The sequence below is a fragment of the Ctenopharyngodon idella genome, chromosome 16 (assembly GCF_019924925.1).
Source record: "Ctenopharyngodon idella isolate HZGC_01 chromosome 16, HZGC01, whole genome shotgun sequence".
Lineage (NCBI taxonomy): Eukaryota > Metazoa > Chordata > Actinopteri > Cypriniformes > Xenocyprididae > Ctenopharyngodon > Ctenopharyngodon idella.
In genome coordinates, this window is record NC_067235.1 from 23389795 (window position 1) to 23415315 (window position 25521).

At 35.9% G+C, this 25521-nt stretch overlaps 2 protein-coding genes across 3 annotated transcripts in view; one reads left to right on the plus strand and one right to left on the minus strand.

The window, feature by feature from the left end:
• Positions 1-1265, minus strand: part of hapln2 (hyaluronan and proteoglycan link protein 2) — a 7956-nt gene extending 6691 nt beyond the window's left edge. Inside the window, exons 1-3 of one of the 2 annotated variants that reach the window (XM_051866279.1) lie at positions 662-1261; positions 488-585; positions 3-362 (exon numbers count right to left, since the gene is read on the minus strand). In XM_051866279.1, coding sequence (XP_051722239.1) covers positions 3-362; positions 488-581 — 454 coding nt within the window. In that variant the 5' untranslated portion in view covers positions 582-585; positions 662-1261. Of the gene's footprint in view, positions 1-2; positions 363-487; positions 586-661 lie in introns of both variants that reach the window. The other variant, XM_051866280.1, reaches the window with a different exon arrangement.
• A 15056-nt stretch (positions 1266-16321) lies between these two features.
• Positions 16322-24395, plus strand: rhbg (Rh family B glycoprotein). Its single transcript, XM_051866484.1, has 10 exons — positions 16322-16616; positions 18257-18443; positions 18826-18976; positions 19710-19857; positions 19949-20115; positions 20201-20338; positions 20428-20561; positions 20857-20978; positions 23292-23365; positions 23608-24395. The coding sequence occupies exons 1-10, from the start codon at positions 16430-16432 to the stop codon at positions 23683-23685; spliced, it is 1386 nt and encodes a 461-aa protein (XP_051722444.1). The 5' UTR covers positions 16322-16429; the 3' UTR covers positions 23686-24395.
• The last annotated feature ends 1126 nt before the right edge of the window (positions 24396-25521 follow it).

Below are 25521 nucleotides of genomic sequence, written 5' to 3' on the forward strand. Positions count from 1 at the left end.
ACCTTCAATCCTCAGAGTAATAATAACACGTTCATCCTCAATTCCGTTGATCAGTTCACAGCGGTAGCTGCCGTCATCTTCTAGCTCCAGATCAGTAAGACGGAGTGAAACATCCAGGTCGTGTGCACGCCGGAGAGACGCTCGAGGTCCCAGTGAGCCATACTGCTTATCTGCATGTCCATTTGTTATAAGCACTATGTTTTCCACTCCTTGACTAAGGGGGTCGATTTTAGTCCACTTTACTCTGTAATGCGGTGGTTTAAACCTCATCACACAGGGCAAAACGACTGTGTGTCCACGACGAGCAGTGACCTCAGCATATACCAGAGGTTCCAGGAGGTATTTTAGCTCTTTGCCCTTGTCTAGAAAAAAAAAAAAAACATTGTGAAAACATCGTGTAATTTAATATTATGTTAAAATGTCCTGTAATGGCTTTCAAATCATGCTCATATTGTAATCACAAAGTCTCTAATATCAACTGCAATACCTTGATTATGATGGTGGTGTTTTGCAGAGGTACACAAGAAGAAACAGGCTGAAATCACTAGCAGAGCGATAGACTTCATTGTGGATTCCATCATTTCCCTAAACAACATAATGATGGTTATAGTTTTACTGATATGTGATTCAAACAGAAAGCTGAGAAAATGAAAAGTCTCACCTTAGTCTTCAGCCTTCTTCCTTAATTTAAAAAGGACATCCAGAAAAAGTCCATGACATTAATCTTCTTTTCTTATAGAGTCAGAGATGCTCTGTCTGCAGTGGAGAAACGCACCAATCAGGGTCATCTGACAAGTGTTGGATGTGTACGCAGGCTTTTTCTCTCTTCTGCTCCAGATGTTAATGAGTATCACACAGACTCTCATTGTTCCTTTCAGTGACTCGACTCTGAAAGACAGACCAATAATGCCTAAAACCAGGAAACCTCAGATGATGGTGGTAACTTCACATTTTTGTGGTAGCCATTAAAGGCGCTGAGGTGAAAAAAAATATAATTTTCCAACCCACACAGTGTTTTTGTTGAGGAAGCAAAAGAATTAAGATGCTCATTTGGTGATTAAGCATGATGTCTCCCTGGAATCAGTCAATGGATGTGATATTTAGACTTAAAGTGTCTACATTTCATTGCATTGGATAGAAAATAGCCTATCAAACCAAGTGGCACCTGCAAACATATGATGACAGAGCTCTTTTCTCAACCATTGCGTGTCAGAATAACTGCAGGCGTGTTTTATTACATCAACTATGAACATGATCTACTAATGTTAACCAGAAACTGAAAAATAATGTGTTGGAATGTGTTTATTTTTTATATTTTCTGTTTCATTTTAATTTTTTTTTTTTTTTTTAATGTTTTAAGCTTTAGTTATTTTAGCAATGAGTTAAACTAAATGAAAATTACAAATGTTTCCTTGGCAACTGGGTGAAATAAAATAGGTTTAAGTTTGTGTATATTTTAATTTCAGGTACTTTTTTCAAGGAACAAACATTTTTTTATGGATTTAGTAAATTATAATAACCCTGTTACTGACTAGACACTACATGGAAAAAATTTTTATTCTGACTAGCCTATTTAGCTTGTGCAGTCAAAAATGTTTGCATTGGTATGACCAGTTTTATCCATATAAACTGAGCTGACCAGTTTGCAGGGCCGGAACAAAAATAGGAAGTGGAATAGGCCATAGTTTGTGCTCTCTTTCTCTGTGTATGTCTCTCTCTCCAACCTGGGTGCACAATGACAGCTTTGTCACTAAACTCCCCCAAGCACTGACCCACGGGCAGCAGTGAGCATGCAAACACGAAAAGGAAACAAGCAGTTGGAGGAGAAGCGCTATAATGGAATTCAAGCATTTGTCAGTGTACTTTGCTTTGTGCTGCTCCATCAATGGCTCTTTTTGTCATCCTCAACTGTTTGTGTTCACAAAGGCATGTCTAGCTGACCTTTGTCTCACTCTGTCTATTTTCATCTCATTCACTTACTCCCAGTCATCTAGTTCTAATTTCTAACACTCTTAAAGCTACAATGAAATCGATTCTTATTTTTTTTCATGGAATATTGCAATATTTATTATAAATCATTTATTCGTGCACATTCACAAATTCCTGTGTCCTTGTAATTGTATAAAATTACGTCCCCTCCCTCTCACAGAGACATCTCTTCTCCGATGAGGTGTTTACTGGCACAAGGGCGGGGCAACCTGTCACTCAAATGATATCACAGCAATAGCAAACCACAACAATCCAATCAATTCCTGAACAAAATCAAGTCTCGCCCTACATTTTGTCTTGTTCGAGAAGCCGTTCACTCGGATGTGCACGTCACAATTGGGAAAAGACTATCTTAACCTTTCATTTCATGCCGACTTAAAAAGTTTTATTATTTATTGACTAATTTAATTTTTTTGAAAATCCAGCATGCATGCATTCAAATAATATACACCAGGTCCTTAATAAATAGTTGATAACCTACAACCCTCTCTCACCCCCAAACCACTCACTCTTTAACCTCATGTTAACCCAGCCCCTGGGAAAGTAGGGTTTGAGTCAAAACGGTGTAGTTTCAAAAATGCATGTACTCTCAGTTACAAAAGACAGCGGTTGACAAATGATAGATTCGCCCCAGAGGATAACCGTCTTGCCTAACTCTGATGTCAAGCCCAGGCTTGTATCAGCACCCCCACTGCTACCTTCATATATCGTTTTGATTTGGCTCCTGTATCTTTTGAACCATTTTTGAACAAGTTCAAGCAGCATTATATTGCTGTTTGTGGAAATCTGATTATTTGAAAGAATAGTTTCCGTGTACACTACTGTTCAAAAGTTTTGTTTTTGTAAGATTTTTTTTTTTTTTTTGTAAATTGCGCAAGGATGCATTAAACTGATCAAAAGTGGCAGTTAGGACTTTTAAATTGTTACAAAAACATTGTATTTCGAGTAAATGCTGTTTATTTTAACTTTCTATCAAAGAATCCTGAGAAAAAAAAAATGTGTCAAGGTTTGTACAAATAATTTAAGCAAGCAGCAAAACTGTTTTCAACATTGATAATAATAAGAAATGTTTCTTCAGCACCAAATCACCGTATTACAATGATTTCTGAGAGATCATGTGACACTGAAGAGTAATGGCGGCTAAAAATTAAGCTTTTCCATCACAGGAATAAATTACATTTTAACATTACATTTGTAAAATATACTAAAAAACATTTAATTTATACTATAATAATATTCCACTACTGTTTTCACTGTATTTTTGATTAAATAAATGCAGCCTTGGTGAGCATATAGAAGATCTTACAGTAGAGTAGTGTATAGCAGTGTAGTTATATAGTATGGACAACTTTTATGGTGTTTTTTGTATTCCATGGAAAAAAAAAATTGACATGAGGCTGAGTAAATAATGATGAGAATTGTAATTTTTTGAGTTTAGACAAACTAATGATGATTAGTTTAGACAGCTCAGAACAGATGTCCAATCAATACTGTAGATGAATGGGTGTAACCAGCAGAATGTAGACCGAAAGGTGTGTCATCTTGGTGCTTAGAGGTTTCATACCATTATCATCAACATCGTAGTTGATCAGATATGTGTATGTGGGTCTGTCATAACCAAACACGATACCTCTCTCTCTGTGTATGGACAGCAGCAGGTTAATCAGGCTCTAACCAACATGAAGTGTGGCAATGTGTACATGTGACACAGTGCAAACCAGGTTCACTTTATCTGGAGTCAGACTAAAGTCAAACACTACTGATTCAATAAGGTGATAGAATAGCTTTTCAGGTGTCCAAATGTGAAAATTCAGAGAACTCTGCAAGAGAACTGGATTTCTGTTGTATATTTTTGTTGTTGTTATGCATTTTTTTTTTTTTTATAAAACTTTTATTTTACTGTTTTTTTTTTCTCATCTTTTGTATGTCAGAAATTGTGATGAGAGAGAAAGAATTCTCTTTTCATTGCATGTTTTGTTCCCTTTTAATAGAGTATGTGTGTGTTTTGTGTACATGTTGTGTAAACCACTTGAATGGTTAACACAATTGTGGAGCACTTTTTTTGAGATAGAGCCGTTGACAGCTCCTGACAGGAACATCTCTGGGCAGTTTCCTTTTATCAGTAGAATTGTATTCTTTGCAATAGAGGCTGCAGTCCCTGCATGCTGACGGACTGATTGATTGCTATCTTCATACATTCCTCTATGAATAGCTATTTCATTCTCCGTTTGGTCATATGTTCATTGTCTGCCGCTAGTTTGAGATTCTTATAGTAGATGGCACTGAGTTCTGATCAGATAAAGTTCTGGAGAGTGACTGTCATTTACTCGCATGCAAAGTCTGCAGTGTAAGAACACACCTGCTTAGGTTTTACAGCACAAAATGTTCTGCATCACTGATTTACATTGCTCTGAACACACTGGATGAATTCAGGTTTTTTTCTGCATGTGTTGAAATTTCACATCTAAAAGCACATAAAATAATAAAATCATCAAAATAAATCAAAAAGAAATAATAAAATAACAATGAAGTCAACAAAAATAACAATAATTAAATAAAAACATTTAAAGATTAGAATTAGGTAAAAAAAAAAAAATGGCAATGTAACCAATTTAATGAAAAAAATATTGCAATTTAATTAAATTAAACTTTAATCTATACAATCCACATATGTGATGATCATTCCTTATCTGTTTAGAAATTGGTTGCATGGTTTTAAAGCTGCTGTCTGTAACTTTTTTTGGTTAAAATTTATCCAAAATCAATTTCTGAGCAAGTACATAACCAGCCAGTGTTCAAAACTACCTTAGCCTGATTCACAATGGTAAGCTTGTAATAATGTTTAATAATTCAGGTGATACTGGTGGGTTTCCGCGGGAAATTCGAGCACGTCTTTGCGTCACGTCTGTATACAGAACGAGTTCCAGTAGGCTATATCGCATGTGAGGCTGGATCATTTATAGCCTTTTCTCACAGCAGCTGCAATAATTAAACTTATCATTTAGATGGCGGATTACTAGACAAATTAACGTTAGAGATTAGACTGTACAGAAATTGAAATCTACAGGTAACGCTAATACACACTAAATACACAAAGTCACTCAATGCTGATGTTGTTGACATTTACAATTTGAGAACAAAGTATAACAATAATAATAATTTGCACGGTTTGATGTGATATGAGCTAAGCGATCGTTAGATTTTAATCACCATTGGCTGCGTGATTTATTGTAAAGCTTTTTTTTCCCCTCAGTTGGTCAGAACAAAAGTGGCAGACATGTTACTTACTTGATCAGATGACATTTTCCAGTGAAAATTCTTACTTTGGTCATACTTCAAGACTACAGTCTGTGATTCTGAAGTACAGTATCCACACCAGTGCGGTGACTGACAGCAAACATTAGATTAATCCGCACTGAGAAGTCATGCCGATGCACAACCCACGTAAAAATGATAATTCCGCAAGTAACTGCAATTGCAGGTTTCAAACAGAGATGGCAACAAAGAGGCAAAACTTACGGACTGCAGCTTTAAGTATTTTTATTTATTTATTTATTTTTTGTTTGTTTTAAGTTTATTCTGATGATTTTATTTTCATAATTTTATTATTTTTTAATTTTAAATTTCTTGGAATTGTTGACTTTTTAATGAAAGTTTGTATACACTCAAATAAAGGTTCTTTATTGGCATCTGGTTCTATGAGGAACCTTTAACATCCATGGAACATTTCCTTTGCACAAAAGGTTCTTAGTGGAAAAAGATTAAAAATGGTTCTTTTAAGAACTGGTCAAGGAAAGGTTTTTTAGGAACCAAAACTGGTTCTTCGATGGCACTGCTGGAAAAACCAGGGGTGAATTCAGGTTGATTGGGACACTTTTTCCCAGTCACCTCAATGGCAAAAAGTGTACCAATCAACCTACCTTTTGGAACCTTTTTTTTAAGAGTGTAGGCAGCTGTGACTATATACGAAGTTTCTCCGTAGCACCTCACTTTGGCTCACATCTACATCTAATGGTTCTGCCAAACAAATGAAAATAAGTAGCGTAATTTCATACATTTTAATTATGATTCCAGTGTTGCAATTATCATAGTTACTATGGTGTAAAATTCTTTTTTTTTTATCTTCTCTGTCCCTAATGTCAAACCTCTGTCGGTAAAATTGCTGATGGCTGACATTTTTGCGGAGAAATTTTTGGGCGTGCGTTTCCATGTGACAGTCACACATCTAGATAGACATCTCTTTCTCTCTCAGTCACACATGAATGGAATCTCACTCATACACTCACTTGAAGGCTGACTTCTAGCTCCCTGAAGCGAATTTCATTCAGAGGGCCTGCAGAATGCACACGAATACACAAGACTGAGCAACTGTAAAAAAGAGAACAGAGAAAAAAGTCTTAGATTCTCTATAATTTACTGTGTAATATAAGTGATCTCTCTTTCTCCCTTTTTGCTGTATCCCGATGTTTATTTCAACCTGAAGCTATGTATGTAACTGTTATGTAACTTGCAGGTCTTGTCATGTTCGTATCTTGTGGGATCTTGGCTGGCGTCTCATGAAGCTTTTTCTGTTACCTATATGTTCCTCAGATAACACCCCCCCACCCCCCCCCCCCCCCCCCCATACTCACTGATCATTTGATTTAGTTATCTCACAAAGATGAAGTGGATAGATCAAGTGACTCGCACTTCACAGCAATCTACTTCATGCATGGCATGATTGTGGTGGTTTTGGCAGGAATTTGTTTTTTGGGATGGGGCAGGGTAAGGGGGTCTTATGCAATGCTTGAATATTCCTCATTGTGCTATAAAGTGACAATCTCCCATTTGGAGAAAATAACTGAAATAATTTACTTAAATTTGTGAGTCAAATGATGGTACCGTCAGGTGTGTCTGTGTGCTCAAGAACTCGTGATCATCACGTTTTTTACGCTTCACTGTGGTTTGGAATGACAGTAATGTTCAGTATCTATGGAACACACAACTGATCACAGATCATGCAAAACTTTTCAGTTACAATGTCATTGTAGAAATGCACTGTATCATACATGATTGATTTTTTTTCCACAAGTGAAAATGTCCTGCTATGAGGTGACTTGCTGCCAGTAAAATAAAACAGATTTAATTAATTCAAATTAATTCAAAATTAATTTAAATGAATTTAAATATTCACCTCATGTGAATATTTATGATTTTAAACACTTTCTTTAACAGTTTTACTTAAAAGCTGGCATGAAATTGAAATTACAATAGTCTTTTCTTCCCTATTGTGACATATATCCAAGTAAAATGGCATTTTCAATTGGCTTTTGGATTATTGTAGTAAATAAGCTCTGTGACTATACAAAATTATGGTTCTGACATGTTTTGTACATCATGATAATCAAATCAACACAACTTTTATGACATTTGAAGCCTAAATTCAATCGGCAGAAGAAAAAGCTAATTGAGGATAAACGAAATACACCACGGTCGCAAGACTTCAACATCACCACCATTAAGCTTCCGACAACTCTTTTAATCTTGATTTAAAAACATTTTCCCTAAAAGTTTGTGTTAGAAGAGTTTGCAAGGATGCTGTTATAAGTGGACTAGTGAGCAGATGAGTTTACCTGCTGAGCATGAGGACGTTTAATGTCCCCGACAACTTCTGTCCCATTTAGCCATTTGTTAGCAACCGCCTTTTTCAAGACAAGTAAAAGCTTAAAAAAATCACAAGGGGGTATTACTAATGTATTTTATGTCGTAGAATAAAACGTGAAACGTTTATCTGTGGTTTAACAGAGAATTCTGCGACGAATTTAACCTAAATGCTTCTAACAAGATTTCACAGTGATGTTATTCTGTGGTGAATTCAAGCGGTTTCTTCCCAGCGCACGTGTAATCTGGAAACCATGAGAAACTGTGTGACACTAACAGAAATAACTTGTGGCAGAAATGGTCTAATGTTTTCGAGTACTTTTAAGTGCTTCACACAACTTTTCCCAGCACTTCAAAGCTTTAAATATTGCCCAGTTTGAATGTTATTTTTTAATGTGATGTCCAAAACATGATTTGTTCATACTTCATAGTTTGTCCCCATTTGCTTTCCTACACGATGTAGGAAAGCAAACACTTATTTAGAAATAAAAATTACCACTGTAGTAGATGCTGCAGAGGAGCACTTATTGGCTTATTAGCTATTTCCACACCCTAGTATATATTTTTTATATTTATTAATAATAAAAAAAAAAGTTAATATTATCTGCATCTCAACTCAAGCTCAGTGCTTTTCTGTCAGTCCTCACAGCACTGCAAAATCAGGGGCTAGTGCCACCTTAGAAAGGGTTAGTTCACCCAAAAATGAAAATTCTGTCATTAATTACTCACCCTCATGTCGTTCCACACCCGTAAGACCTTCGTTCATCTTCAGAACACAAATAAAGATATTTTTAAAATCCGATGGCTCAGCGAGGCCTCCATTGACAGCAAGTTGATTAACACTTTCAGATGCCCAGAAAGCTACTAAAGACATATTTAAAACAGTTCATGAGACTACAGTGGTTCAACCTTAATGTTATGAAGTGACGAGAATACTTTTCGTGCGCCAAAAAACCAAAATAACGACTTTATTCAACAATATCTAGTGATGGGTGATTTCAAAACACTGCTTCATGAAGCTTCGCATCTTTATGAATCTTTTGTTTCGAATCAGTGGTTCGGAGTATCAAACTGCCAAAGTCACGTGATTTCAGTAAATGAGGCTTCGTTACGTCATAAGTGTTTTGAAACGTTTCGAAATTTCAATGTTTCACCACTGGGGGCGATGATCTCTGTGAAACCATGAAAACGTAAATATTGCTGCAAATTTTGAGAAAAGCCGCCACAAATTCAGTCATTTTAGGCCGCAAAAATCAGAAAAAAATCCCACAAAATCCTGGAAGGACTGATATAACATAATATAATATATATATATATATATATATATATTATAATGTGCACGGATGTATCATTTATAACAAAGACAGCAATATTCCATTACGAAAAGGGGGGGAAAAAGAATTTTGACTTCTTGGTGATTTTAAAGAGAGAGAAAAAAACTTAAGCATCTCTAAGCAAGAAGTGGCCATCAGAGAATGAGAAATAAAAATAAATAAATTTAACAAGATTTATGCTGGGGGAAAAATGAATTTATACTTCTCATGTAAATGTCTTTGTTAAAAATGCTTTGATATTTAAAAAAAATGATAAATATACTCATTTTACTCATACTATTTTTACGCGGGTATCTGTAGCGCCAGTCGCGCGCGCCCCTCCCCCACTGACACTCTTTGTACTCACGAATTTCTCTGGAGAAAGCTAACGTCTTCTTCCTTTCCAGTCAGGCAAGTAAAGTGTAAAACCACTTATATATAATCAATACCTTTTTATAATTGTGTGAAAGTTATACATAAATATGAAAAATAGTATCGTAAATTTCATAGATTTAGCTTTCTGGTTTATGAACGCGGAGTTTTAAAGTTGAAAATCTCCCTCACTGTAACCTATTATCCCAATCTAATTAGTATGTTATTGTAAAAGGATGGAGTCTAGTTCTTTTATATATTTATTTTAAGCATATTTTGTGTAATTTGTATAGTTAACATCACGAGGTTTGCTATGAATTATTCTGTTTTCGTTCGTTGCTAATTACCGTAGCGCTAACCTTGTGTGGTTATGTGTCCTGTGTGTGGGACAGACAGTCTTCCACTAACGTTAGTCTAGAGGCGCATGGGAGCTTTCAGACGCAATTCAAATCTCAGGAGGCACTTTCACAACAGTGATTGCTCGCTTTTTCAGCTGCCTTGATTCAGGAAATATTTTTTCTATTCATTTTCTCTATAGGGATGTCAGAAATACTTCAGTAAAGACTGCAAAGCCATGAACCCCAGCAACCATCTCCGAGATGTAACATTACAAACTATATTTGTAATGAATAATATATATATATGAAAATCGGAGAAAAGACAAAAGTGAGAAAATGAATGGGATTTTTACTTACAAAACCCTACTGTTGTGCTTCTGTTGAAGATTTTTTTTCCAAAATCAGTTAAGAAAAAAATCTTTAGATTTTATCTAGGCCCGCTTATGACATATTTGTATAAAAGGTGCATTTATTAATTTATATCAAATGCAAAGAAAAGTACCCGACAAAAATAAAAGTGACCTAGTAATTTCTATAAAGTGGTTAATGAGAAAATGTGAGACCATCCTAGCACACAAAGATAACTGGTGTCACGTGACACTGCATTTTATGTTCACTCTGAAGGCCCGTTCACACCATGAGTGTTAACTATATATTACAGTACACAATCAGTCAATATCACTCTGTTTATTACAAGCGTGCACTGCTATGTCATCTGCTGCTTTAAATGCTCAAGATCTTTAATAATCACCATGAAATGCACATCATTATTTTATTTTTTTAATTGATGTGCCCTCATAATCTTTAATAAAAAAATAACTTCCCCTCCCCGAGTCTTGCAACAACATCTGGCGTTTACTGGCGTGAGGGTGGGACAACCTGTCACTAACTTGAGATCACAGCAATAACAAATGTCAATGATCCAACAATCCAATCAATTCCTTATAGACAACATCAAGTCCCGCCCTACATTTTGTCTTGTTCAAGACATCGTTTCACTTGGATATACATCACAATAGGGAACAAAAGACTACAGCAGCTTTCATTTCATGCTGACTTTAAAGTCAGGTGTATTCTGATTGGTTGTCAATGTTTTTTTCTTTCATCAGCTGGAAAAAGTTTTCTGAAAGTGATTCCCACGAAATTGTTCCTCTGTGTTGTTATTGTTATATATATATCTATATATATATATATATATATATATATATATGGTGTGGACCTTGCTATTCTCATTATATCGCAATGATTATTAAAATCTTTATAGTTATCATCCTTGGTGTGAATGCCTAAATGATAAAAACATTGTACACTCTGAAACTCTAATGTCCACTGAATATATGCAGCAAAAATTTAAAACATGAAAATCCTTATGCAGATTGCAGACCCATCCTACCTGACCAATTAGAGACAACTTCCACATTGCTAAACTCTCCATGTATTCTGTTTTATATTTTTTATGGTTGACCAGAATCACAAAGTTTAAATGTTGATTGTTTGAATGTTAAATAGCTGGTATGGTGTTAACATGAAGAAGTGGATAGCTATCTGTAAAAATTAGTTTTTCATACTGGTAGATAGTAATTTACATCATCATTTACTGTAGTATTCAGTATATTGTGTGAATAGAGATATAATAGACACTATAATGTATTTGTATGTGTAACTTGATCGCATATATTGGAGACCTGATTAGCATAAAACTATTGTGCAAACATTTGATCTGTTAAAGACCGAGTTAAATGAGAAAAGGTGTAATGACTTGTCATGCCCTGGCAACAGTCCTGTCCTCACCCTCAGGCTGAACTCTGACACAAAGAGGGGCACTTAGGCCTCTTGTTTGTTTACTGTCAATAGATTTTTTTGTTGATGTTTCTAAATACTTTTATGAGGTCACTTACTCCCAGTTATTACACTGGGAGTAATGGGTTCAGATATGAATATGTTAAAAATATAATATAGATATTCCTGTTAGTAGATGTGTTAAAATAATTAGACTAGTAACAGTATTTTGAATAAGGCATTTCAAATCGATCTTCACAATTGTCCTGCAATGACGCAACGCAGTAATTTATAATTTTTTATCTTTTTTATTCTGAAAGGTTACTGCAGGTCTTCATCATTGAATAAACAATGTACAATTGTGTTTTCTTACAGTTTCCTTTTTCTGAAAGAAATCACTTGGCATTAGGGTTGTGCCGATGGACTATATCATCGTCCATTGTGATGGCTGACCGACATCACGATGGAGAGACACCATCGTGATGCCACGCCCCCGCCCAGCTCCGTTGCGAGTCTTGCGAGTCGACAGCATAGACTGTAAAAAAAAAAACACACTAATCCTAGTCTCTTCTATAGACTATAGTTAACCTAAAATCTTTGCAGGAATTGCTCTGTAAATTAAATTGAGAATATAACTAATGCATATATGCTATTTTAAATACTGTAGTCTATGCCAGAGACGTGACGTGTGTTAGTCTGTGAAAATACCGTGTCAGGCATTTGATCTTGACATTGTTAGAATCTTGTTTTTTTTTACATGTCTAACACTATACATTTAACTTAAAATATTTAATTTTGTACAAGAAAACAGCCCTTATTAATGAATTATTAGTAGCCTATTGTAGTGTCTCGGGAGATTGTGCTCATTGTTACATAGCTCTGTGGCTATACTGCACTGAAGCGGCAGTTTAAGATATAAACCCAGAATTCAGCGAACGTCAATTAACTTTTGTCTGGTTAATAAATACCTTTAAAGACAATTTTCCTTGGCCATAATGTCTAATCAAATGAAAGAATGAACGTGATTCTGATAAGACAAATTTATTAAAACACAGAAGAACAACAAAGAATAAGAACGCCATTGTATCAACTCTTTAAGTGGAAGGACGCTACTTTTTTTCCCCCTCACGTGCAACCTATTGGAAAGCCCGGATGACGAAATTATAGTTTTTAAGAAGAAAAAAATATTTATGTAAAGAGATATATTAAAATAAAAAGTGCTTAAAAGTGCACAACTCTTCTTAAGTGGAAGAAAGCTACTTTTTCCCCTTACGTGCAACCTATTGGAAAGCCCGGATGAGTCATTAGTTGGGTTAGTAAAATAACGAAATTATAGCTTTTAAGTAGAAAATAGTATTTATGTAAAGAAATATATTAAAATAAAAAGTGCACAACTCTTCTTAAGTGGAAGGAAGCTACTTTTTTCCCCCCTCACGTGCAACCTATTGGAAAGTGTGGATGAGTCATTAGTTGGGTTAGTAAAATTACGAAATTATAGGTTTTAAGTAGAAAAAATTATGTAAAGAGATATATTAAAATAAAAAGTGCTTAAAAGTGCACAACTCTTTTTAAGTGGAAGAAAGCTTTTTTTTTCCCCTTACGTGCAACCTATTGGAAAGCCCGGATGAGTCATTAGTTGGAAAATAAAATAAATAAAGTAATAAAGTAAAATAACGAATAATAATTACATAATAACGAAAAATTAAAATAATCCCCCGCCCCCCAACGATATCACTGTAATCATCATTATTTACTGTAAACATCATCAACTGCGAATTTAGGGGACATCGCCCAACCCTACTTGGCATTCCTTCATGCCAGTAACATAAAGAAATATAGTATGTACATGGCATGCAGTGCCTGAAAGACAGTTAGTGGTTCACTGCTTATAGTTTTAAGTTAAACTGTTTTCCCCCCTATTCAATATCACATGATGAATGTGTATGCCAGGACCTGTAGCTGCATGTAAAGGAATTCTGGAGTACCCGATCTCGAGATCTTTCAACAGACCCCACTGGACAGTAGCTTTGTTGATGGTGAAGAAAATCTCTTGGAAGTGGCGTTATCTAGTTAGTACAGATTTATCTACAGGCTTTTATAACCAAGTTCACCTCTTGGAGCCCTCAAGAATTGTTCCATTTTGTTGTTTTTGCACCCAAATCAGTGACAGAATTTAGTGGGAGTGCAGGTTTGGCTTGATTTTTCCTGCACCATGAATTTCCCTCTGGTGTACACTGAGCTGGTTCACACGGAGAGCAGTTGTTTTGCTAAAACTGCTGTTGATGAGAGCTACGCTGCTCCTTTTGATTGCCATTGTCATGTCATATTTTTCTCACTTTCTTTCAAAAGCACTTCAGATGTGAGAGTGTGCACTTTTTCCAATATTATGTCCCATCATTTATCCATCACCTTTTCATAATTTCAATCCAATCCATTATTTCTGAGCTTTAATAATAAATACCTGAGATACCAGCATTTTTCACAAGGCTTCAGTCTGAAAGAAAAAATTGAGATTTTGGAAAGGCCTTGCACTCACATGCACAGATGTTTGTAAACCCAGCGCTTTTCAGCAACTCATAAAGCAGAGGTGAAAGAGATCAAAGGTCAAGCATTGTTGACCAGAATAGTCAATATGACACTTGATGGGTTTAGCTTTAGGGTTAGTCTTGAAAGCTGTGCCTAAATAGAGATTTTTAGAGAAGCTGTTTTAACATTTTGTCAGCCTGTTAAAGTCTGCATAATATCAAAATTGAACCTATTTACTTCAGTAGCGCATATTACTTGTCTTGTGGTGAACAATTAATCTGTGCAGGTTAATCCACCGAAAAAAATTAGTTCGGTTTCATAATCTTTAGTCAAAATCTGAGAAATTGCTACATCTCTGTATGGCGTTCCTTCCCTGATGATGTCAGTTTGACGGCTTGGGCAGAACATCCTTAACCACTCCCCTACAACCATCTTCTCTGAGTTATAGATGCATGGCGAGGATATGCGCTAAAATCAAGCCCCGCCCTCTTTTTTCTCATTAAATTTTCTGTTTCAAATACGTCACAAGACTGAAGCAAAGTCCTTCGCAACTTCTGGTTCACACGGAACCTTAAACTTCTGAATTAGAGCTAGTAATATGCAATATATTTGTCAAGAAAGCTCAAATATTCACTATTTAGTCATGTCCTTTAATGTAAAATTTGATTCAAACCTGCCTCACCTGTAGTTTTTCCCTATGGTTATGATGTTGTTCTTGCTCTGTACTGTAACTAATTTTCACAAAAAGAAAACACTCAAGTTTCTTGTTTGTTTATTTTATTTCCAAAGCTTGTAGAATTACCTCTCATGCTCTTATCATGCCACAGGAGTGCAAAGAGGGATTAAACCCTCATTTTTTGTGTTTTCTTTTAAGTTGCCCTTGTCAGACAGAGCCGGATTAGTAGCTTTTCTTTGTAGGCCTTTATCAACGGTGTTGTATAAACATCACAGTGTAAATGATTCCTGTGAATCTAGAGACAGTTTAAACCAGCCAGTGGGATGTTTGGTGGATTTGACATTGTCACTAATTTGTGACATTTTCTTGTGTTTCTTTTGTCTACACATACACATATGTATGTGTATATACAGGATCCAAGATGTTCTTTTACTACACCTTCTAATGGTGAGAGAATTGAGAAAATGTACAGGCCATAAATATTTTTTCTAGTATTTGCATTATTAGTATTTAATATATATAGAAATAAACCTCTCAAAAGTTTGGGGTCAGTAAGATATTAAGATGTTAAGCAGAACAGAGGTTTTTAACATTGATAATAATAAGAATCAAATCTGCATATTTGACTGATTTCTGAAGGATAATGTGGGTACTGAAGACTGAAAATTTAGTTTTGCCATCACAGGAATAAATTACATTCTAAAATATATTAAAATAGAAATTATTTTAAATTGTAATAGTTCTTCACAGTAAACAGTATTACTGTTTTTACTGTATTTTTTATCACATAAACGCAGCCTGGGTGAAACATTAAAAAATCTTACCGACCCAAACTTGAACAGTAGTGATTTTTTTTTTTTTTTTTTAATTAATATATCACAAAAAAAAACAAAAAACATATAGGCCTATATACTGTTCATCAATCAGAACCAATCCTGAAGGTTTTGAGTTCATGTCCTTGTCATTTCAAAATTTATGTGTGTTGTGGAATGTGTTTAAAAGTGAATGCTGGAAAAAAAGAAAACTTTTGAAAAAAAAAAAGTATGTGTTTGTAATAGTTACTGCTTTAAATGTGGATAAAATATACACCACCATGTTTGAATATGACTAAGACACTCCCTGTCTCACCTTTATATTTCTATTTACAGCCCACATATTAACAGAACTGTGATCATTATCGCCTTCAAAACACTGGACCCACACTGTAAAAAATCAAAAGTTGAGAAAACTTAAAAGTTTAAGGCAACCAGCTGCAGGAGATTTTTTGAGTTTTCTCAACTTGTTGTAAATTGAACTTGTTATACAACAACAAGTTGAGAAAACTTAAAAATCTCCCCCAGCTGGTTGCCTTAAACTTTTAAGTTTTCTCAACTTTAATTTTTTACTTCTTGCCTCACCTTATCCAATCAAAAACCCAGAAATGTTTTTTTTCACCTTTCCACACAAATATTTGCCCATCTCTTTGACCTTTCTGTATGGCAGTTAAAAATCGCTCAGTTGCAATAGCATTGTTCATGCTTGACTTAAATATTCTTGTCGGCCCAAAAGATACTCCTTGCACAGCTCATGAGCAAAAAAGGTGAGGGAGGAGCCCAGAACTGCTACAAATCAGCAGCCTTGAGAGAGCAGGTGGGCGTTGACAAGCTCATCAAGTGGCCAAACTAACAATAAAAAGACTTGTGTCCGCTGATGTACTCTTGCACTCTGCCTCCAGACTCATCAGAGCCTGTGCCCTGCTCCAGAAAGAGGGAAGGGGATAGAGAGTGAGCAAAGGATACTGGCAAAAGGGAAGCACCATGGCTGATTCTTCAACTAACATGAGGCTACGGCTGCCGCTGATATGCATCATCTTGGAGGTCATCCTCATCATCCTCTTTGGAACACTGGTGGAGTATAACCATGACACTGATGCCAAGCTGTGGAATAAAAATAGAACTGATCCTAGAAAGGATTATGAGAATGAGTTCTACTATCGTTATCCCAGTAAGTGACATATAAAATGATGTGTAGAAGTCTAGTAAATAGGGCTGGATTTTTATATATTCAGCATTCATTGTTGAGAAGATATTTGTGGATTTATTATGATCATGTAATTGGGTAATAATTAAAAAAATAATGCAGATCAATAAATCTATTGAGTTAGCCAGCAGAAACACAGATGCAGTGCCTTTTAACTTGATACCTCAGGAATGTGTTTGATTGGGTAAACTGCAGACACACATTGGCCTAAACTGTGCTACTTGTGTTTGAGCAGTCTGACTGGTTTAAGTGAAGCATGTTTGCTTTTAAGAATTTGATCTCTTCAAAAGCTTGATTTATTATTTGTTTTGTGCTTGCCTTTGTGCAACTGTTGTCACATTTCAACTATAGTCGGATTTCTCATCCATCTCGCTTTACTAAACCCAAGTCTCGTATTTTAATCTCTGCGATTTGCACTAAACGTGCCCTCAGTGCCAAACTTGTGTGAACCACTTAATTACATTCTTTTTATTGCATGTTGTGTCTGCGCTACAAGCCCAGGACACACCTACGTGTGAATTATATACGATGAGTTGCATAAATCATGACATACAGACTTCACTTACCAGATTTAACAGAATACTACATAAATTAGGTAGGATAAAGAAAGAAAGGGACAGATCCCTCGGCAAAGAACAGTTATTTTGTTGTATTGTGAAAGACTTCTTTTCTGTACAGTATTTGGTCACTGACCTTCATCTTTATATAGACAGTTGAAAAGAGGGTCCATGGGAGTGGTTCTGCTTGTCACTGCTAAACTGCAGGGCACATAACTACACAACAGGTGTCACATGAGAAACAACTCCATTCAAGGGTGTAGATCACATCTATATATATTGTGTACTTAAATATAATATATTATAATGTATTATAATCATTTGAGAGGTCTCTATAGATCATGGTTTAATTTGTTTGCTCTGTGAGGATACAAATAAATTTCTTCACAGTTCTTGGATCAAGCCACTTCTTGTTTCCAAACCTGTATGAATTTCTTTCCTCTGTGGAACACAAAAGATTTTGAAGAACTTCATACAGTGAAAGTCAAAGGGGTCCAAAATGACCACTTTGGACCGCATTGCCTTTTATTGTATGGACAAAAATCAGTGAGACATTTTTCAAAATGTCTCCTTTGTGTTTTACAAAAGAGTCATGTTTGGAAAGACAAGTATAATTTTTGGGTGAACTATCCATTTAAAGACTTATTTGTCCTGCAGCAAACTCAGCTTACACATAGAGCTCAGACTTATTTATGGGCTGCCAAAGAAGAGTGAGTGTGAGAGATATGTGGGACAGTTTGCCCACAGGGGCCGTGCCATCCTCATTGGTGCCCAGGTCAATGGCCAGTTGCTTGGCAACAGTGTAATTGTGTCAAAAAAAGTAAAATGGGTGAATGAATGGCTCTACACAGAGAAGCACACAGGGGTTAATGTTGGGTTCAGCATACCCATAGTGTAAAATTGGCCCTGAACGGTGCTGCTAAGTACCAATGTCATGAAAAACATATCAGTGATCAATTACAGTCATGAGAATACTATTAAAAATGTAAAACAATGAGAATGTGAGGGAGAAGAACGGAAAAACTGCTAACTGACTGTGTGTTTTAGGTTTCCAGGATGTTCACGTGATGATCTTCGTCGGCTTCGGATTCCTGATGACATTTCTACAGCGATATGGATTCAGTAGCGTCGGATTTAACTTCCTCATCGCAGCCTTTTCCCTACAGTGGGCCACACTTATGCAGGGCTTTTTGCACGGCATGCACGGTGGCAAGATTCAAGTTGGTGTGGAAAGGTAAAACCTTAAACAAATGTTACATACAGTAAGCTGCATTTTACCCTAAGAGGTTACTGATGTTTGGAGGCCAGCGGCAGCAGCTCATGAAGATCTTTTGTTTGTCAGTAAAGATGAGAGATTTTCTACAAAAGTCTGATCAGTTTAGCTGAAATGCAGCTAAAATTTCTTTAACTGTAAGCTTCTAGGTTTCTTATCCTTCATGTTTTGATTGCACATTTCTTGCTGTGGCCTCATGTCTGTATATTGGATTACAGCTGAACACAGCACCACCAAGTGGATGTGGCAGTTTAGCAGCTGACTAAACTTTGCAGCCCCTAACACACAAGCACATGCACATTTATATTTATAATTACTCAAAGTGAATGTGTTTCTTCTGCAGCATGATAAATGCAGACTTCTGCACTGGTGCTGTGCTGATCTCTTTTGGCGCCGTTTTGGGGAAGACCAGTCCTGTGCAGTTACTTGTTATGGCCATTTTTGAGGTGACATTGTTCGCCGTTAATGAGTTCATTCTGCTTTCTATCCTTGGGGTGAGTATAGAAACACAGTCTATCTAAAGCACACAAAAATTGAATTTTCAAATTTTACTAATTGTAATTATATTGTAATTTTCACATGAATAATGTTTTCCAGACACTGGACATTTGTTTTAAAGGGATGCACTGATATTAAAATTCTGGCGATAACCATATGCTGATAATTGTTTTCATTTTATGGCCGATAACTGACAAATGCCAATATTAAAGTTCTATACAGATTTGTTTAAATAAGATAAAAAGAAAACATTATAAATTGTTTTAAATGATTCAAATGCATTTAGCCATCAAAACATTACAGTATAGTATTTTGAGAACTGATAAAGTTAATCTAAATGTAAAAAAAGAGAAAATGAACATACACAATTAAATATCCAATATCGATAACCAATATGTTGTGCTTCTCTAATGTTTGACACATGCATATTTAAAACAAATCCATGGTACTGCTGTTATAATTCCAGTGTGCACATGGTAGTAAGCGGTTAGATAAATCCAGTGCATCATTAGTAGCTCTACCTTAGACCTTAAAACAAAAACTAGTTTTACTACATTACATTTGAGTACTTCACATTTACATTTACTTTAAATTTAAATTAAATATCCACAGAAAGAGCTAATGTTCATTAGCTGAAGTTTGCATAAAGAGTTCAAAAACTATATACATATTTATATTCTCACATTTACGATGTGTTGTCATAACTTATGTTATCGATGGTATCTATAGGCCAATGACGCTGGAGGATCCATGACCATTCATACATTTGGTGCATACTTCGGTTTAATGGTGACCCGTGTCCTGTACAGACCAAACCTGGACAAGAGCCAACACAGAAACTCGTCTGTCTACCAGTCTGACCTCTTTGCGATGATCGGTGAGTCAATTGAATAGTTTACATGCCTACAAAATTCTGGCCTGTGGTCATCCAGGGCTCTTCAAGCCACTAAAGCTTGGGTTCTGCTCAGGTACCATCTATTTGTGGATGTTCTGGCCCAGCTTCAACTCAGCCATTACAAACTACGGGGACCCCCAGCACAGAACTGCCATGAACACTTACTACTCTCTGGCCGCCTGCACAGTGGCTACATTTGCTTTCTCCTCCCTCGTCAACCCAGAAGGCAAATTGGACATGGTGAGCATCCCCTTTTGGTCATCTTTGATATTACATTACAAACTGCAAGATTACAAACTCTCACACTAGTCTCTGTCTTTCTCAGGTGCACATTCAGAATGCCGCACTGGCTGGTGGTGTTGCTGTGGGAACAGCTGGGGAGATGATGCTGACTGCATTTGGCTCTATGATCGTGGGATTCCTAGCTGGAACTATTTCAGTCCTGGGATACAAATACCTCACGGTTAGTAGCACACACTTCTCTGACACACAATTGTAAACACCCAAACCAATCCTCAGTATCCCATTGGTTGGTCTTTTATGCTCTTTTAGCCGGTTTTGGAGTCGAAACTGAAGATTCAGGACACTTGTGGCATTCATAACCTGCATGGAATGCCAGGAATTCTGGGAGCTGTGGTGGGTGCTGTGACTGCTGCCGTGGCATCCAAGGATGTATATGGAGAAGGGTAAGTCAGTAGTTGATATGTAATTATTTGCATAAATAAAGTTTTGTGATTGTCTTAATGATATCTGTCACACAACATTATCTTTAGTTTAATTGCTTAGTAACAATATGCAATTTACACATTATTATTATTGCTGTATTTTTTATATATGTAATGTATTGTTATTTTAAATTTGACTTAATAAGGTAAATATTTTGCTTTGTGTTGAATACATGTGTGACACGGCCGAAATATTGCAGAACTCATTCTGTGTGAGAACAGACACTTATTTGCCTCTGTATCCAATTTTACACAGATTGCAAAGAGTTTTCGGTGATGTTAAAAATGAAGAATGGAACCCAGAATCTAAGGGAGGGTTTCAGGCTATCTCCCTGGCTGTCACATTGGGAATTGCTCTGTTTGGTGGTCTAGTTACAGGTGGGTTACAGTTGTAAAGTGTGGTGAGTGCATTCTTGTCTGACTGCTGGTTTCTTCTTGAACTGTGCAGTTCCATGCAGGTCATTGTTATATGGACATACAGTTTTTGCAAAGATGTAGAGAAATTACACAGTTACAACAGCACATCTGAAATGTAGGAGAGCTTTAAAATAAAACAAATTACCGCTGTGAAACTTCTTACATAAATCGTGCTTGCGAAGGTGGTTCGGGTCGATCAGCTTGTTCTAATTGACAGTCATTATCGCACTCGGGCTCAAAATGAGGTGGCAAAACTAATGCCAAAGTGTAGTAACAGCAATATTATAGCCTCAGGAAGCCTCAGGACTCACTGGTTATGGTAAGGGGCATTACATTTCCAACACACACTCTAAGCAGTAGACCAATCACAACAGACAGGAGCCAGCTGACCAATCAGAGCAGACTACACATTTTGGAAGGTGGATTCTAAAGAAACTGAAACTACAACAGAGCGTTCAGACAGAGGTTGTAAACAGGTGCTGCAACAATGTAAATTGTAAGAAAGATTTTTGAACATTAAAAATTAAATCATGTAAACCTATATTCTAATAGACCTAATCTGTAAATGAACATAATAAAATAATGCACATTTTTTTTATCTCTGCATAGACGCTACTGCACACCGTCAGTGTTAGATAATAAATGACATTATTTTCATTTTTGGGTGAACTAACCCTTTAAATATCTGCAAAATCAAACACTTTCAGCTGTTACATGTCAGTCAATCCACCTTAAAAATGAATGTGAAGAATTTACTACAGAAATATATAACTATTGCATAACAATATAAATAATACAGGGTTCCTATGCAGTTTGGAAAAGTATGGAATTTGATTTGAGAAATATCCAGGTCTGAATAAGTGTATGGATTAAAAAAAACAGAGTATGGAAAAACAGACTATTGCCCCTATTCAGTTTTCTAAAATATAAAATTAAAGGGTTAGTTCACCCAAAAATGAAATTTCTGTCATTAATTACTCACCCTCATGTCGTTCCACACCCGCACAACCCTCATTCATTCTTTGGAACACAAATTAAGATATTTTTTTATTAAATCCAAGAGGTTTTTTTTTTTTTTTATCCCCCATTGAAAGCAACTTAATTAACATCATTCAAGTTCCAGAAAGGTAGTAAAGAAATCATTAAAATAGTCAACATGACTACATTGGTTAATGCTATGAAGCAACGAGAATACTTTTTGTGTGCAAAAACAAAACAAAAATAATGACTTTATTCAGGGGAGAGACAGAGTTGTTGAATAAAGTCGTTATATTTGTTTTGTTTTTGCACACATAAAGTATTCTCGTCGCTTCATAACATTAAGGTTGAACCACTGTAGTCACATGGACTATTTTAATGATGTCTTTACTACTTTTCTGGACCTTGAATGTGGTAATTATGTTGTTTTTATGGGGGGGAAAAAAACAGTTGGATTTCATCAAAAAATATCTTAATTTGTGTTCTGAAGATGAAAGAAGGTCTTAAGGGTTTGGAAAGATATGAGGGTGAGTAATTAATGATAGAAATTTCAGTTTTGGGTGAACTAACTCTTTAAGAATGTCTAAAAAGTTTAGTGATCCTTTAGTGATTGTCAAACACGACTGAATGAATTCAAGGTGCACATTTTCATTATGCAAAACTGTTTGTCTTCACTAAAAGAATGTTTACTCAATTGCCAGAGCCACTCAAACCAGCAACAAATAAAGGAGCAAACAGTCATCTAAATCAGACTGTACTTTGCTGATTGGGGATCATGCAAGACAAAACCACATTTACAGTATCAAGTTGATGTGTCAGAGGTGAATATATGCAGGTTATAAAGCATTTAGGTTTCTTTTCATCATCACTTTGAGAAAACCAATGAAAAAAAAAAACTGAGAAAATAACAATATTTACAGATGACTAAACTATATAATGCTGAATGAACTAACTTGGAGTCAGAAATAGAATGGGGCATCAGTTTACTGTCTGAGATTTGTTGTGTTGCGTTGTGCCGCATCCAGTGTAGACAGCATCGCTGATTATAATGGGTTCTGTTTGCTTTTATTGCATTGCACTGCTCGCATCTTGTGTAGACACTTAACACTGTAAGTGAAATTAAAATAGACAATTAAATTGTTAAATCACAGTTATTTGTATGAAAATTAATCAAACAGAAATTAATCATCATGACAGCTAGCTAGATTGTTTATGCTTCTCTGTGTATACCTGTGTACAGTATATTGTGATTTGTTTACCTCAGAGTAACATGGCAATATGTGTGTGCACTCTCAGGGTTCATTTTGAAGTTGCCAGTCTACGGTGCTCCTCCAGATACTCACTGCTTTGAAGATGGACTCTACTGGGAGGTAAAGACTTTCTGATACCATGTTTATATTATTTTACATTTTATACTATATTTTGTGTTTTTCAAACAAAGATTCCTTGACAAACAGTGTAATTATTAGGCATTATTAACCTAATGTGCAGTAAAGGATTGTCATTATTAGGACACATAAAACTATTAAGTTGAACAATGAATGTCCAATATGCAAAGAAAGTATCTCAAACAATACTTGTTTTGTGTTGTAATGAAATGTGTCTGTTTCAGGTGCCTGGGGAGGAGGAAGGTCACAATGAGCTTCACGAAGTGGCCACACCAAACGAAGTGGAAAAACTCAACAGCTAAATTACCTGCTTTCACCTGTTTGCATTTGTTCAAATGTCACCTGTGATGTTCTCTGCAGGTGCAGTTTATTTTACTGACTTTTGTTCCATTATTATTGTCAACATACCTGTGATTCCCTATAACACCACTAGATGGTGGTGCAGAGCTGCGAATGGCTACAGCGCCGAGACAGAGGTCAAGATGATTATTCGCATTATTAGCTCTTAGAAATATTTTTTTATTTAGAAAGGCGTCAAAAATGCAGTTCTTTTTAGAGGAGAATCTGCAAAGGGATGTATGGGAAATTTTTGTATTCATTTGATGTATTTTTTTCCCCCTAAAAATGAATGTGAAATAAATGAATCATAAATAGCTGTAATATTTAAATGTAGTTATTTTAACGTCTCCTTATGAACACACATTTTATGTCAGACAACCGTTGTTTTCTGGATTGTTTCACACAGATTAGAAATACTGTGAATATGGAACATTGATAAACATGTTTTAATGGAAAAATTGCAAAAAATTTGGAGTGAGAAAATATTTGGATTGATATAAGATGTTAAATGTATATAGTTACATGTTTATCTGTTTTTGGAAAAAAGGGAAATTAGAGGACAAATACGTTTTTCTTTACATGGAGTATTTCTACCCAGCATAACCTGCGTTTGAACATCAAAATTCTGTATGGAATGACATCTAAATAAATTGTTGAAATGTCATGTTTTAAATTAATTGTTAATCTTTGGAGTGTGGTGTGTATGTGTGTGGTGATAATACACTGGATGTTTTTTGAGACGGTAATGTTTTTTTTCTCTCCCTCTCTCTCTCCAGAACGTAAGTGATTTTGGCAAAGTCACGCGAGCATTAATTTTACATTCAGCTCAAAGATAAACAACGACGTCAAATCAAGCTAATTCCTAGTGAAAGCGCCGTTTAAATCGAGAATACTTAATGGCGCCCAGCCTACAATCACTGCGGAAAGGGTTAACGAAGAGTCCAGATGGTCTCCGTCGCGTAATTAGCACAGTTTCACTTTCTAGGATCAAACGAAGAAGAGAAAGTGGGGGTCTTATTTTGATAGCACGTTATTAGGAGCGCCTGGAGCTCGCGGGCTGTGCGAGGAGCAGCTCTACGCCCCTTTTCATTCGCGCAGAGCGTCTTTTACAGAGACGGCGCCGCGGCGTGAACCAGCGCCAAGGTCTTTTCCCAGGCCTCAGACAGGTGGACAGCTGGGATGTGAATAGGCGCAAACGCTGAAGTGCTTAATTGCGCTTTATAATCACCAAAAATGAAGAATACTAACTGCACGTAATGTGGTATTTACATACTTGATTTGTTTGTGTGTTTTGTATGAAATTGAGCTTTAAAGGTTTCAAAATGAAATGCTGGAGGTTGAAGTCCACGTGATAGACTTTGATTAATTATAGTGCTTATAGTCTGCAGTTGTTAAAAACTAGTGTCATCAAGCTAATTTTAGGACAATTTTTGGTCAGGGAAATGTTTTTTTTTTTCTTCTTTTTTTTTCTTTTTTTTTAAATGTTCTGTATTGGTTCATATTAGGTTTTTATGTCACTGTAACGTTCTGAGAACTTTGTATTATGGTTACACAAAATCTAAAGAACCGTTTAAAAATTCCTATAACATTAGGAAATAGTTGCCAAAAAATAACCAAATGGGAACCATATGCAAATGTTAGGGGAATGTTCTTTATTTGTTTGGTATACCTACTTTCAGCAAAACACCTGAGTCAGGAACCAATTCATTTGAGAGTTTATCTATCCATTTTCTCCTGTCTCAAAAGTGTCTTCAGTGGGAGTGTGTGCCGAGGGGAAAGTCCTGTGTGTGCTCTGAAAG